Source organism: Eleutherodactylus coqui, chromosome 12, assembly GCF_035609145.1.
Source record: "Eleutherodactylus coqui strain aEleCoq1 chromosome 12, aEleCoq1.hap1, whole genome shotgun sequence".
Taxonomy (NCBI): Eukaryota; Metazoa; Chordata; class Amphibia; order Anura; family Eleutherodactylidae; genus Eleutherodactylus; species Eleutherodactylus coqui.
This window is the reverse complement of record NC_089848.1, coordinates 16,052,002-16,066,685: the sequence shown is the minus strand read 5'-3', so window position 1 is coordinate 16,066,685 and position 14,684 is coordinate 16,052,002. Positions and strand designations below refer to the sequence as shown.

Here is a 14,684-nt window from a genome sequence, read left to right as displayed (position 1 = left end):
CTGTCCCCCACGCTATATATATTGGTGATGGAGTCTTTGGCCAACGCCATTAGGAGCAATCCCTCAATAAAGGGTATACGGACAGGGAGGGAGGAACACAAGACCTCCCGAATATCATGCAAGAATTCACAGCCCTTGGCAAATTAAGCAATTATAAAATCAATGCGCAGAAGTCTGTGATTCTTAACGTTTCGATCCCTAGAAGAGAAGCAGAGGATTTGGCGACAGCCTTCCCATTTCTCTGGAAAGAGGATTCCCTTAAATATCTAGGGATACAGATTCCGACGGATTTAACCAGGCTATACGAACTAAACTATAAGCCAATCCTGTCGACCTTGACAAAGGACTTAGAGAAATGGTCGGGGACACCACTGACGTGGTTTGGTAGGATGAGTGCAGTTAAGATGGACATACTCCCGAGACTACTATACATTTTCCAGACTGCACCGTGCTGCCCCCCGAACACCTTCTTCGAGAAACTGCAAGGCCAACTACTCAAGTTTATCTGGAAGGGCGGTTCTAAAAGACTCAGTAATAAAAGTTTATCCAAACCAAAAGAGGGGGGTGGGGTGGGACTGCCGGACCTGTGCCTGTATCATAAAGTGACCATTGGAACTTTTATACTAGATCTGTTCCATCACAGGGAAGACAAATATTGGGTACAAATAGAAAACAGTAACAACATCCCGGAGACTAGGGGGATGTTCTGGATCCCGGGTAGGGTGCAGTGGGAGAAAGTAGAGATATCATATAAGATGAACACACTGTTAAAGGCCTGGAAAGGGGGATGCAAGATTTCGGTTCCGGGGCCCTTCACCCCTCCGATTGGGAACCCGAACATCCAGGCAACCCTACTGACATGCAACTTGGCATTTCTGCCCCCGGGAGCGGAGGCTAGGGTGGGGGAACTGGTGGAATCAGGGGACGTACGAGACATGGGGTCCCTGGGGAGGGGGGGGGGGGGGGGGGCCCTGACACCTGAGCTGGGACTTTTATCCATTACCCACGAGGATTCTCACTCACTCAAAGCAGGCTTGCTAAAATTCTTTATCATAGCCACTAGACAAGTGATCCCTAGATTCTGGAAACAGAGCTCAGAGATTCCTAGAAGTGCATGGGTGGGAGTGATGGATGAGATCGAGAGAATGGAAAGGCTAAGAGTGGCGGAAGACCCAGCGGGATATGACAAGTTTTACCGAAATTGGGCAACTTGGATAGACATAAGAAATACACCCAGGTTCTCAAGATGGCTAGCCACAGGTAACTGCGAGTGAGTGTGTGGTACACAGACAACAATTGGTAAAAGTAAAGGATGGATTTTGGATGGTCTCCTTCTCCTCCCTCGCACCCTTCCCCCCCTTTCCCTTGTCTTTCCCCCCATGTCGGTTTGTACCCAACCTCCCCTTGTTAACGTTAACTATAAGAAACCACGCGCATAGGAAGAATATTTAGATCAAAGTTTTATTGGTTGATGTTGTACAAGAAAATTGAAAATGCTGTTGGTTGTTTTTCACATGCTTGAGTTGTACAGATTCATCACATTCTCACATATGTGGTATAATTTCACAAGTTTTGTTAACAAAAAAGCAATAAAAACACTTTGAAAAAAAATAAATTAATAAATGGGCATGTCCTTAGGCCTCTTTCACACGGGCTACAAAACGCATGTATATGAAGCTCATGGTTTCCAATGGATTCAGACTACAAAACATCTCATGTGAAAGAACCCATTGAAAATCACGAGCTTCACATACATGCGTTTTGTAGCCCGTATGAAAGAGGCCTTAAGGGGTTAAAGGGGTTTTCTACTGTTAGAGATTCACAAGAGGCAGACGAGTGGTTAAAATTGGAGAAAGACAGACAAACAGCACTCACCTGTTGGGCCTCATGTCCACAAGCGTTTTTTCACCACACATTACAAGTGCATTGCACGGCCGCAAGATACACGGTGAATGGAGTTAATGAAAGTCAATGATTCATGCATATGTGCGTATGGACACTGCGTGTTGATACACGTAAAAAATAAAGATTGCAGCATGCTCTATTCTATTGCATATTACGTATGTGGGAGATGACGGAGATGTGCGCCATTTTGGTATGTGTATTTTCTGTTGCTCAGCTGTGAAGAGTTATTATGGAAGACACTACTTGTGTTTTCAGTCTTTAAATCTTCTGGGGAAAGGAACCATCCCCCATATGAAATGAGGGAGCAATGTATTGTTTATAAAACAGGTCAGACTGGTCTGTTATCAACAGAACACACCAGCACAGACTCTTAAGGCCCATTTAGACCCAACGATTCTCACTCAAAAATCATTCAAAGCCATCTTTTGAGCGAGAATCGTTGGGTCTAAATGCAAGGACATTGTGCAGCTTTTCTACACGAGTTGTTCATCGTTCAATTCTAGTTTTCTTGAATTGAGCGATTAACTCTTATCAGCAGTGCAGGCTGTTATCACAGTCGGCAGTGCTGATAAGATTTTTACAGACAGTGTCCCGCTGGTAGTTCACAGTGGGACGCCAGCTGTAATTACAGAGGAACAATGCAGCTGTTTGCTTATGCAGAATAGCTGTATTGCTCGATGAGCGTTAGCGGTGGTGTCCCGCTACGCCTGCGTAGCTCTTTAGTAGCTACTTAGCTACTATAGACTATGCAAAGATGATCGCTCAAAACGGTCACTAAAACTGTCATTTGAGCGACTTTTAAACGATCATCTATCAGTGTAAATGGGGTTTTAGAAAGAGAGGAACAGGCAAGGACTGGCATTGGAATCTATCTACTGAGCATGTCTGTGTAACCTTATGTCTTCTGATGACATCATAAACACTCCCTATGAGAATGACCTATCAGCACACAAAATGTTGTAATGTATCAGAATGTCCCACCTTCCTTTGTTTGAATACTATATAGACCTTGTACCGCCAAAATAAAGGCAGATGTCTGTGGTATACACTCAATAATGCATGTCTTTCATTGCCTTCTCTGGGCTCGTATTATTTATATCTAATATGGCACCCACAGTAAATCAAATAGTGCAAATTGTTCCAACACATGCGAACAGCCCTACTGATCTGTTTGGGTGCCTGTGAATACGCAATACAAACGCAGTGTTTACTCAACCAGTTGCTTTTGCACTGCGTGTGAAACGCATGTTGCAAGGATACATGCCATGAAGTGGCAAGAAGTTGTTGCAGTTTTTTGGAGTGCATATTAAAACGTACATACACAGCCATCCGTGCGCAAAAAAAACCAAACACATACACGATCATACGCAGAGAAAAAGCTTCAATACGCAGGGATACACAGCTAATTACACACAGCGTTTTATGGATACACCCGTAGACATGAGGCCTTAAATGTCCCACTGCGTCTCAAACTGAGTGCGGCGTTCATGTGCTGCATATCTTTCATGTGATAGCTACGGCCAATCACTGGCTACAATGTCCACGTCTGTATGAACGCATGTGACTGCTGAGGTAGCGCTGGAGCAACAACACATTTAAGATGCGAGTACAGTTTTTTCTTCCTCTTTTAGACAATTATCTGCCCCGTGAATTTTTAAATAATCCTGGAAAATCCTGTTAGCATTTAGAGTAACTGAAAATACGCAAATTTGTTACGCATGTGACGTATGATGCAAGTAAGATATTCTCGTAGTATAATGTAACACGTGATTTTATACTCATTACTTTCAGAGGACATTGGGGGTCATTTACAATTTGCAAACAACTTGAGCAAATGTTTTACGACTTTTCTTCCTCCTGCACTGGCCATCTCACTTTCTGAAAAGTGGGTGGGGCTTAGTCACCCCAAACCAACAGATTTATGTAAAATGTACACTACAAACTGGCGTAAATTACGGCAGAACTGTTTACTTGGTCAGGACCAAGCGTACATTTCTGTAAAGGAGAATGGAGGTGCCGGAGGTGCGCTGGATGCAGAAGGCTCGTCACCACTGGTTCCTTCACAGTTCTTTGCGCTCGTGTAGAATGTTTAGACTGGCAGATCGTCACTGAGAATCGCTCACTTCTCGCTCAGCGCTTCGCATTTCGTGTATATACAGAGTTGGGAGTGAGGTAACAAAAAGGGAGCGATCTGCCAATGATTTTTATGCAGGCTGAAACTGAGCGACAAACGGAAAGTGCATGATGGCCTGCATTTCACTGTAACCATTATCACGCATTTTCATTCGTTTAAGTGACAACTGTCACGTCTAAATGGGCCTTAAGTTCCCCCCACTGTCTGAATTTAACCAATCATTCACGCAGTACCTGCTCACAGCATTTCCAAATACAGTCCTGATATTGTCAACCGTTGTTGCATTCGCTAGTGTTCGGACATCAGCCATCGTCTCACCTTGCTAAAGGGAAATAGTAGATTTATACACGTGGTAGCAGCTTCAACAAAATGTTCACAAATCATCATTTTAAAACTAAAACATACATAAATAAGGTATTATAAACATAAAAACATATTTCTATCGACAAAAAGGGTTAACTTACAAGAAACAGAAACCCAAAATATTCTAATGAGAAAAGATGTCCGTGACTGCAGCAAGGAGCACTAACACCCACAAAAGTACAGAAAAGACGTAACAAACATGTAAGAAATATAATGGACGCAGCGACAAGAGCAAAATAAAGGAAAAGAAAGCGGGCAGCTCGGTCTGAGACCAGTCAACGGCTCTTCTGTTCATTACAAGAAAAAAAAAAACTGAACAAGAAAGCTGCGTGAAATAGTGTATCTATTTATGACAGCAGGCGGGTCACTGTTGCAAGGAACACACCATGAATTGCCACTCTGCAGATATAAAATATGCACAACGTATCGACTTCCATGTGGACTTTTTCCGCAGCATGTGAATTATTTTGCTGGTAGTGTAGATGCAGTTTTTACATGTGAACCCACCTCGCACTCCTAATAGGCTGGACCTTCACCAATTTGTCACAAGGTTTTCTCCTGGCATTCCGCAACCTGTAGTGAGTGCAGCACCCATGAGGAATCATAGAATGGAAGAGTTGGAAGGGAGCTCCAGGGGCATCTAGTCCAACCCCCTGCTCAGTGCAGTATTCATTAAATCATCTCAGACAGATATTTGTCCAGCCTTTGTTTGAACACTTCCATTGAAGGAGAACTCACCACCTACCGTGGTAACCTGTTCCACTCATTGATCACCCTCACTGTCAGAAAGTTTTTTTCTATATCTAATTTGTGTCTCCTCCCTTTCAGTTTCATCCCATTGCTTCTAGTCTTCCCTTGTGCAAATGAGAACAGGGCTTATCCCTCTGCAGGGTGACAGCCCTTCAGATATTTGTAGACAGCTATTAAAGGGGTTGTCCCGCCGCCCAAACTGATTTTTTCCCCCCCATTAATGCCCTGTAGAGTAGAAGCATCACACACTACAGCTTAACACATAAAAATCCATATTTTGCTCACCTTTTTATTCCTTTTCTTCCCCTTATAAAGATGGTCTGAAGAATATTTCAAAGATGGCGCCGCTGGGTAGTTCCCACGATGCACTGCTGCCTCTCTCTCCTCAGTGTGCGTGCTCCCGATGACACCTGTCACATGATTGGAGGACCGGCGTCATAATGGAGACGCACGCTTCACTGCTTTGAATGGAGCCGGCAGCCGGCCGGCTCCATTCAAAGCAATGAGAGAGCAGGGAGAGCAGGGCGATCTCCTGCTACTGCTGTGACAGCTGTAGCAGGAGATTCCTTCATCTCCCCGGCATGTCCTCTCATCACTGGACACTGTGACAACAGTGTCCCAGTGTCCAGTGACGAGGGGACATGCTGGGGAGATAAAGGAATCTCCTGCTATAGCTGTCACAGCAGTAGCAGGAGATCGTGATCTCTAGCAGTACCAGAGGATCGCGATCCTCTGCTATTGAAAGTGAAAGTAGCACCAAACATGCCCCCCCCCCACACACACACACACACACGCCCCCCCCTTCACAGTGCCCACACACAGTGCACCCCCCCACAATGACCTCCCCTCAGTGCACTCCCCACAATGACCCCCCCACAGTACACCCCCTCAGTGCCCCCACCACACACATGCCCCTCCACAGTGTCACCCCCCACAGTGCCCCTACCAGTGTGACAGCACCCCCACCCCCGCAAGAAGTCTATGTGACAGCACACCCCACAGCGACGAGTCTATGTGACAGCACACCCCACAGCGACGAGTCTATGTGACAGCACACCCCACAGCGACGAGTCTATGTGACAGCACACCCCACAGCGACGAGTCTATGTGACAGCACACCCCACAGCGACGAGTCTATGTGACAGCACACCCCACAGCGACGAGTCTATGTGACAGCACACCCCACAGCGACGAGTCTATGTGACAGCACACCCCACAGCGACGAGTCTATGTGACAGCACACCCCACAGCGACGAGTCTATGTGACAGCACACCCCACAGCGACGAGTCTATGTGACAGCACACCCCACAGCGACGAGTCTATGTGACAGCACACCCCACAGCGACGAGTCTATGTGACAGCACACCCCACAGCGACGAGTCTATGTGACAGCACACCCCACAGCGACGAGTCTATGTGACAGCACACCCCACAGCGACGAGTCTATGTGACAGCACACCCCACAGCGACGAGTCTATGTGACAGCACACCCCACAGCGACGAGTCTATGTGACAGCACACCCCACAGCGACGAGTCTATGTGACAGCACACCCCACAGCGACGAGTCTATGTGACAGCACACCCCACAGCGACGAGTCTATGTGACAGCACACCCCACAGCGACGAGTCTATGTGACAGCACACCCCACAGCGACGAGTCTATGTGACAGCACACCCCACAGCGACGAGTCTATGTGACAGCACACCCCACAGCGACGAGTCTATGTGACAGCACACCCCACAGCGACGAGTCTATGTGACAGCACACCCCACAGCGACGAGTCTATGTGACAGCACCCCCACAGCGACGAGTCTATGTGACAGCACCCCCACCCCCGCAAAAAAGGCTATATGACAGCCAGCAGCACAGCGACCAGTCTAGGTGACAGCCAACAGCACAGCGACCAGTCTAGGTGACAGCCAGCAGCACAGCGACCAGTCTAGGTGACAGCCAGCAGCACAGCGACCAGTCTACGTGACAGCCAGCAGCACAGCGACCAGTCTACGTGACAGCCAGCAGCACAGCGACCAGTCTACGTGACAGCCAGCAGCACAGCGACCAGTCTACGTGACAGCCAGCAGCACAGCGACCAGTCTACGTGACAGCCAGCAGCACAGCGACCAGTCTACGTGACAGCCAGCAGCACAGCGACCAGTCTACGTGACAGCCAGCAGCACAGCGACCAGTCTACGTGACAGCCAGCAGCACAGCGACCAGTCTACGTGACAGCCAGCAGCACAGCGACCAGTCTACGTGACAGCCAACAGCACAGCGACCAGTCTACGTGACAGCCAACAGCACAGCGACCAGTCTACGTGACAGCCAACAGCACAGCGACCAGTCTACGTGACAGCCAACAGCACAGCGACCAGTCTACGTGACAGCAAACAGCACAGCGACCAGTCTACGTGACAGCAAACAGCACAGCGACCAGTCTACGTGACAGCAAACAGCACAGCGACCAGTCTACGTGACAGCAAACAGCACAGCGACCAGTCTACGTGACAGCAAACAGCACAGCGACCAGTCTACGTGACAGCAAACAGCACAGCGACCAGTCTACGTGACAGCAAACAGCACAGCGACCAGTCTACGTGACAGCAAACAGCACAGCGACCAGTCTACGTGACAGCAAACAGCACAGCGACCAGTCTACGTGACAGCAAACAGCACAGCGACCAGTCTACGTGACAGCAAACAGCACAGCGACCAGTCTACGTGACAGCAAACAGCACAGCGACCAGTCTACGTGACAGCAAACAGCACAGCGACCAGTCTACGTGACAGCAAACAGCACAGCGACCAGTCTACGTGACAGCAAACAGCACAGCGACCAGTCTACGTGACAGCAAACAGCACAGCGACCAGTCTACGTGACAGCAAACAGCACAGCGACCAGTCTACGTGACAGCAAACAGCACAGCGACCAGTCTACGTGACAGCAAACAGCACAGCGACCAGTCTACGTGACAGCAAACAGCACAGCGACCAGTCTACGTGACAGCAAACAGCACAGCGACCAGTCTACGTGACAGCAAACAGCACAGCGACCAGTCTACGTGACAGCAAACAGCACAGCGACCAGTCTACGTGACCGCAAACAGCACAGCGACCAGTCTACGTGACCGCAAACAGCACAGCGACAAGTCTATGTGAAAGCACCCCCCCTTCCTGATGCTAAGGCCGCCCGGCTCCCGCACCCCCCCCCCCCCCCGCTAAGTGACAGGCCGCTTCAACTCCCGCCCCCCCCCCCTTGCTAAGTGACAGGCCGCCCAACCCCCCGCTAAGTGACAAGCCGCCCGACTCCCCCCCCCCCCCTAAGTGACAGGCCGCCCCACTCCCCCCCCCCCCGCTAAGTGACAGGCCGCCCGACCCCCCCCCCCCTGCTAACTGACAGGCGTCCCAACTCCCGCAGCCCCCCCACCCGCTAAGTGACAGGCCATCCGACTACCGCACTCCCCCTGCTCAGTGACAGGCCACCCGACTCCTGCACCCCCCCACTGCTAAGTGACAGGCCCCCCGACTCCCGCACCCCCCCCCAAGGGGCAGCCTGTCCGACTCCCACCTACCCCCCCAGACCAGTGACTTACCCAGAAGGACGGTCTGCCGGGGGAAGCTACTCCTCTTCTGCCGGAGCCAGGGGAAGCCGTTGCCATGGAGCAGGAGAAGACTGCGTATGCACCTCCATCAGGCGCGTCCACAGGGACCTGACCAGCTACAGCGACTGTTAGAAGAAGAGCCACCGCTGGAATGGTCGGAGCCAAGGCAACGGACAGGTAAATATAGGGGGGGGGGGGCACCGGATCAGGTGGGTATTTATCTTCTGTATGGCATAATTACAAAGCACACATTATATTACAAAGTGCTTTGTAATAGCCATACAGAAGTATATAGAGCCATTTTGCACAGTGGGACAACGCCTTTAAGTCTCCTCTCAGCCTTCTTTTTTGCAAGCTAAACATTCCCAGATCCTTTAACCGTTCCTCATAGGACATGATTTGCAGACCGCTCACCATCTTAGTAATTCTTCTCTGAACTTGCTCTAGCTTGTCTATTTCTTTTTTAAAGCGGGGTGCCCAGAACTGGACACAGTATTCCAGATGAGGTCTGACTAAGGAAGAGTAGAGGGGGACAATGACCTCACATGATCTAGACTCTATGCTTCTCTTAATACATCCTAGAATTTTCTTTGTCTTTTTGGCTGCTGTATCACATTGTTGACTCATGTTCAGTGTATGATCTATTAGTATACCCAAGTCTTTCGCACATGTGCTGCTGCTTAGCTCAATTCCTCCCATTCTGTATGAGCTTTCTTCATTTTTCTTGCCCAGATGTAGGACTTTGCACTTCTTCTTAAAGGAAGTGATGTGGAAGTGGCATCAACTGACTAGTAGTGCTGCGCTCACTAGAGGAGGTTAGGTGCTGGGAGAAAGGCAACGTTAATAGCATGAAGAATTTGGAGTTGGGGATAGCGATGTATCAATTAAGAGTCCAAAGTCTGCTTCCGGATATGGAAAAGCTGCACAATTTGACGCAAAGTTTTCTGCTGTGCAGCGTTTCTGCCACATGTGAACATACATTTGGCACTAAACCCATCTTGGCCAGCTCAGAGAGATGTTCCAACATCTACAGATGTGTCCTGAACTCTGTAAAGCTTTACAATCGTCATTTTTTAAAATATTAACAGGGGAGCCGGCACGTGACAAATGGCGCTTTACAGCCATCCAGAAAATATTTTTGAAAAAAAAAAAGGTATAAAACACACATTCCCTACGCATGCCTTTGGGTGACAAATGGCAGCCATCAGACTCTTATGTTTAATATCATATACCACGTATCTCGGCATTAAAGAGGGACTTCTGTATTTAAACAACTATTTGACAAAGAGTGCTTGGATTAGTTGGAAATGTTGGACATGTTGTACCAGCTTCGGATTATGGCAGGAGGGTGGCAAATGGAATTATAACATGGAATTTTTTCCCTTGAATGGAATCACTAACCTTCTTGACAGAGAAGCTTACACCCGAATTATGGATGGCATACCTGCAGAGGGAATACATGAATAAAGCAATAAAAAATGGGGGACATTTGCATATTTCACTTTTCTCAAGTCACATGACCTTTTTATACTAGTAATTAAGTGAATAAATATACAACCTGCTCACTACTTCAACTATTCTTGCATGTTCTTCACTCGCACTTTTCAGAGCTTTTCGCCTTGTAGAGACATTATAAAATAGGTCTTCAACCTAAAAGACACATTTTACAGATTGGAAATGTATTTTATAGTGTAGAGTATAAGAGGCTTCAGGACTGAAGTACAATTCTTTTACATACCGATATCTGTGTCCCCTGATTACCAGCACACGGTTTTGGGGGACCTTTGAGCTTTCCATCTGCATAACTCGCTCTGTAAACATAAAATGCAACTTACAATATATGCAAAAAAGGCTTTTGTTCATTAAAGGTAATGTGTTACCAGAAATGACCTAAAGGGGTACTTATTATTGATGACCTACCCTCAGGATAGGTCATCAATAATTGATCATCAGGGGTCCGCCGCTTGGGACCCTTACCGGTTGATCCTCAGGTCTGCTGTCAGTGTAGTGCAGCCCGACATCAGAAGTGCAATAGAAAGGCTTTCCTTCCATAATCACCGAGAGTAATGCCTTCTATTACACTTCTGACTACACATTGGAGCCTTTATAGTCAGAGATGTGGCTTATGTTTTTTTTGCCATTTTTCCGAGCATTGTCCTGTCTAACCTTGGGGTTAATTTGCTGGGAAATCTACTTTGGGGAAGATTGTCAACTGTCTTATTTTCCAGGCTGGGGGATTGGGTAGAAAAATGTCAAATGAAGTTCAATATTGATAAATGTAAGATTATGCACATGGGCAGGAGAAATGGATGGCACCAATATACACTAAATGGGGAACTGCTAGGGAAAAGTGAGATGGAAAAAGACCTGGGGGTACTAGTGGATTGTAGACTGAACTGGAGCAACCAATGCTAATCAGCCCCTGCAAAAGCAAAGAAAGTCTTGGGGTGCATTAAAAGAGATATAGGGGCGAAGGACGAGAACATTATTCTACCGCTATACAAGGCACTTGACAGGCCCCACATGGAATACTGTGTGCAGTTCTGGACACCGGTGCTCGGGAAAGAGGTTTCAGTGCTTGAGGGGGTAAGAGAAGGGCAACTAAATTAATAAACTGAATAGGAGGACTGGAATACCCAGAGAGGCTACCAAAATTGGGTTTACTTACCCTGGAATAAACACGGCTAAGGGGTGATCAAATAACTATGTATAAATACATGAGGGGACAATACAAGGATCTCTCCCAGGATCTGTTTATACTCAGGACTACAACGGTAACAAGAGGGCATCCTCTACATCTAGAAGAAAGCGGGTTTTATCACCAACACAGGAAGGGGTTCTTTACTGTAAGAGCAGTTAGACTGTGCAACTCTCTGCCTGAGGACGTGGTGATGGCAAAATCCATAGAGGAGACTAAATGACTTTCTATATTCCTACGATATTACAGGATATAGGCACTATAAAAACAGCGGGGTTATTGAGACATACAAAGTAACATAGTTCGTAAGGCTGAATGAAGACGATGTCCATCTAGTCCAGCCTGTCTAGCCTCCTGTTTTGTTGATCCAGAGGAAGGCAAAAAACCCCAAGAGCAAAAGCCAATTAGCCCTTTTGGGGAAAAGATTCCTTCCCAACTCCCTAATGGCAATCAGACTGTTCCCTGGATCAACCCCTAATAGTTCCTACCTGCCTGTATACCCGGATTAACAAATAATCTTAGATTTATAGCTTATGATATCCTTCCTCTCCAGAAAGACATCAAGTCCCCATTTAAACTCCTCTAAGGATTTTGCCATCACTACGTCCTCAGGCAGAGAGTTCCACAGTCTAGCTGCTCTAACAGTAAAGAATCCCTTTCTATGTTGGTGACGAAACCTGCTTTCCTCTAAACGTAGCAGATGCCCTCTTGTTACCGCTGCAGTCCTGGGTATAAACTGATCCTGGGAGAGATCCTCGTATTGTCCCCTCATGTACTTATACATGGTTATTTGGTCGCCTCTTAACCTTTTTTCTAGAGTAAATAGTCCCAATTTGGATAGCCTCTCTGGGTATTCCAGTTCCGTCATTCCATGTATTAGTTTAGTTGCCCTTCTTTGAACCCCCTCCAATACCGTAGCATCTTTCCTGAGCACCGGTGACCAGGACTGTACGCAGTATTACATGTGAGGCCTGACAAGTGCCTTATATAATGGAAGGATAATGTTCTCGCCCTTCACCCCTATACCTCTTTTAATGCATCCCAAAACTTTATTTGCCTTTGCAGCAGCTGATTGGCATTGGTTACTCCAGTTTAGTCTATAGTCCACTAGTACCCCCAGGTCTTTTTCCATATCACTTTTACCTAGTGGTACCCCATTAAGTGAATATTGGTAACAACCATTCTTGCTGCCCATGTGCATAACCTTACATTTATCAACATTGAACTTCATTTGCCATTTTTTTGCCCAAGCCCCTAGCTTATCTAGGTCCGTTTGTAGCCACACATGGTCCTCCATTGCATTAATTATATTGTATAATTTTGTGTCATCTGCAAATATTGAAATTTTGCTGTGCAGCCCCTCTATCAGGTCGTTGATAAATACATTGAACAGAATGGGGCCCAATACTGAACCTTGTGGCACCCCACTAGTGACTGTGGCCCAATCGGAGTATGAGCCATTTATTACCACCCTCTGCTTTCTATCATTGAGCCAATTTTTAACCCAATTACACACGTTTTCACCCAATCCGAGCTGCCTCATTTTGTATATTAGCCTATTATGTGGCACGGTGTCAAAGGCTTTAGAGAAGTCCAGATATACGAGTTCAATAGATTCTCCCTGGTCCAGCTTAGAGCTTACTTCATCGTAGAAACTGATCAGATTTGTCTGACATGAGCGACCCTTCATGAATCCATGCTGGTGAGGAGTTATTCCCTTGTTCTCCTTGAGGTGCTCATCGATGGCGTCTCTCAGAATCCCCTCGAAAATTTTTCCCGTTACTGAAGAAGTCAGATTTTTAAACGTTGATCCAGGGATTATTCTGACTGCCATTATGGAGTCGGGAAGGAATTTTCTCCCCAAAACGGCTAATTGGTTTCTGCCTCAATAAAGGTTTTTTGCCTTCCTCTGGATCAACAGGGGGGGGGGGGGGGGGGGGGGGGGAGTGGGTTGGAAAATGGCTGAACTAGATGGACGTTGTCTCCCTTCAGCCTAACATACTATGTTATGTTACTATGTCACTTGTAAATAATGGATTGCAAATTGTTTGCAAATGGTCTTCTAACAATTCCCAGGTTGAAGGGGGAGCAACAATTGCTTCTCTAAGATTACTGAAGAAGTCTTTTCTCTTTGGCATTGTGTTAACATGCACCCGAATGCTGCAGTGCAGCAAATTTCCAAAACATCTGGTTTTAAAGCTGTGGTCACACTTGCTGATGAACAATGAAATCAAGGGCAGTTCATTAGTAGCACCTAGCTACATACCCTAATAATTCCTATGGAATCTGTAAGGGCGAAGTTTTTCCACACACTGCTTATGCATTTTGTCACTGTGTTATCTGTCACGTGTTGCTGTTCATTTGAGGTTGAATTAATCTAATTTTAAAACCTTCTAAGAAAGGACCAGATTTTTAAAATAAAATCTTGATTCGAAAAGCTACCTATCATACACAAGGTACACCAGGATCACTATAATGTATTGCGTGTGTAATTGTATACAAAAAAAGTTTGGCAACGTGTTAGCCAGTAGAGCAAAATGTGTTTGTTCTCAGTGAGAGAAACCAAGTAATCTTGTAGATATAACTTTTAATGGCTCACAAAAAAGGCATGATGATATATATATAAATAAATGTCTGTCTGTCTGTCTGTCTGTCCTTTTATGCATTACTACACCATTCATCTAATCGCCATGAAACTTTGGGAAGTTGCTGAGTACACTCCTGGGAAGATTACTGGCATAGTACATCTATCCTACGATAGGTGGCGTGCGTGCGAGCATCGTCGACAGTTATGGCCCCCAAACAAAGATCGTTTGATTTCCATCTCAAGCACAAAAACAAAAGGCATTACGAGCAACGGGATGAGTGTTCAACTACAAAATGATGCATCCGCCGAACGTTTCGCAAGACAATTGCTGGATATTGAGAATGCTGAGGTAAAATTAAAGCTGTGCTCGGCTGCTATTTCTTATACTGCTGAGGTAACATGAAAGCTGTGCTGTGCTCGGCTGCTATTTCTTATACTGCTGAGGTAACATGAAAGCTGTGCTGTGATTGGTTGCTATATATTATACTGTTGAGGTAACATGTAAGCTGTGCTGTGATTGGTTGCTATATATTATACTGCTAAGGCAACATGAAAGCTGTGCTGTGATTGGTTGCTACTTCTTATACTACTGAGATTACATGAAAGCTGCGCTGTAATTGGTTGCTATATATTATACCGCTGAGG

General features: G+C 46.5%; 1 protein-coding gene across 5 annotated transcripts in view; it reads right to left on the bottom strand.

The window, feature by feature from the left end:
• The window catches only part of MLH1 (mutL homolog 1), an 83,703-nt gene extending 73,305 nt beyond the window's left edge, over window positions 1-10,398 (bottom strand). For all 5 annotated transcript variants that reach the window (XM_066584868.1, XM_066584869.1, XM_066584871.1 and 2 more), the window contains exons 1-3: window positions 10,313-10,398; window positions 10,156-10,198; window positions 4,273-4,361 (exon numbers count right to left, since the gene is read on the bottom strand). In XM_066584868.1, coding sequence (XP_066440965.1) covers window positions 4,273-4,349 — 77 coding nt within the window. In that variant the 5' untranslated portion in view covers window positions 4,350-4,361; window positions 10,156-10,198; window positions 10,313-10,398. The remainder of the gene's footprint in view (window positions 1-4,272; window positions 4,362-10,155; window positions 10,199-10,312) is intronic.
• Between the last annotated feature and the right edge of the window lie 4,286 nt (window positions 10,399-14,684).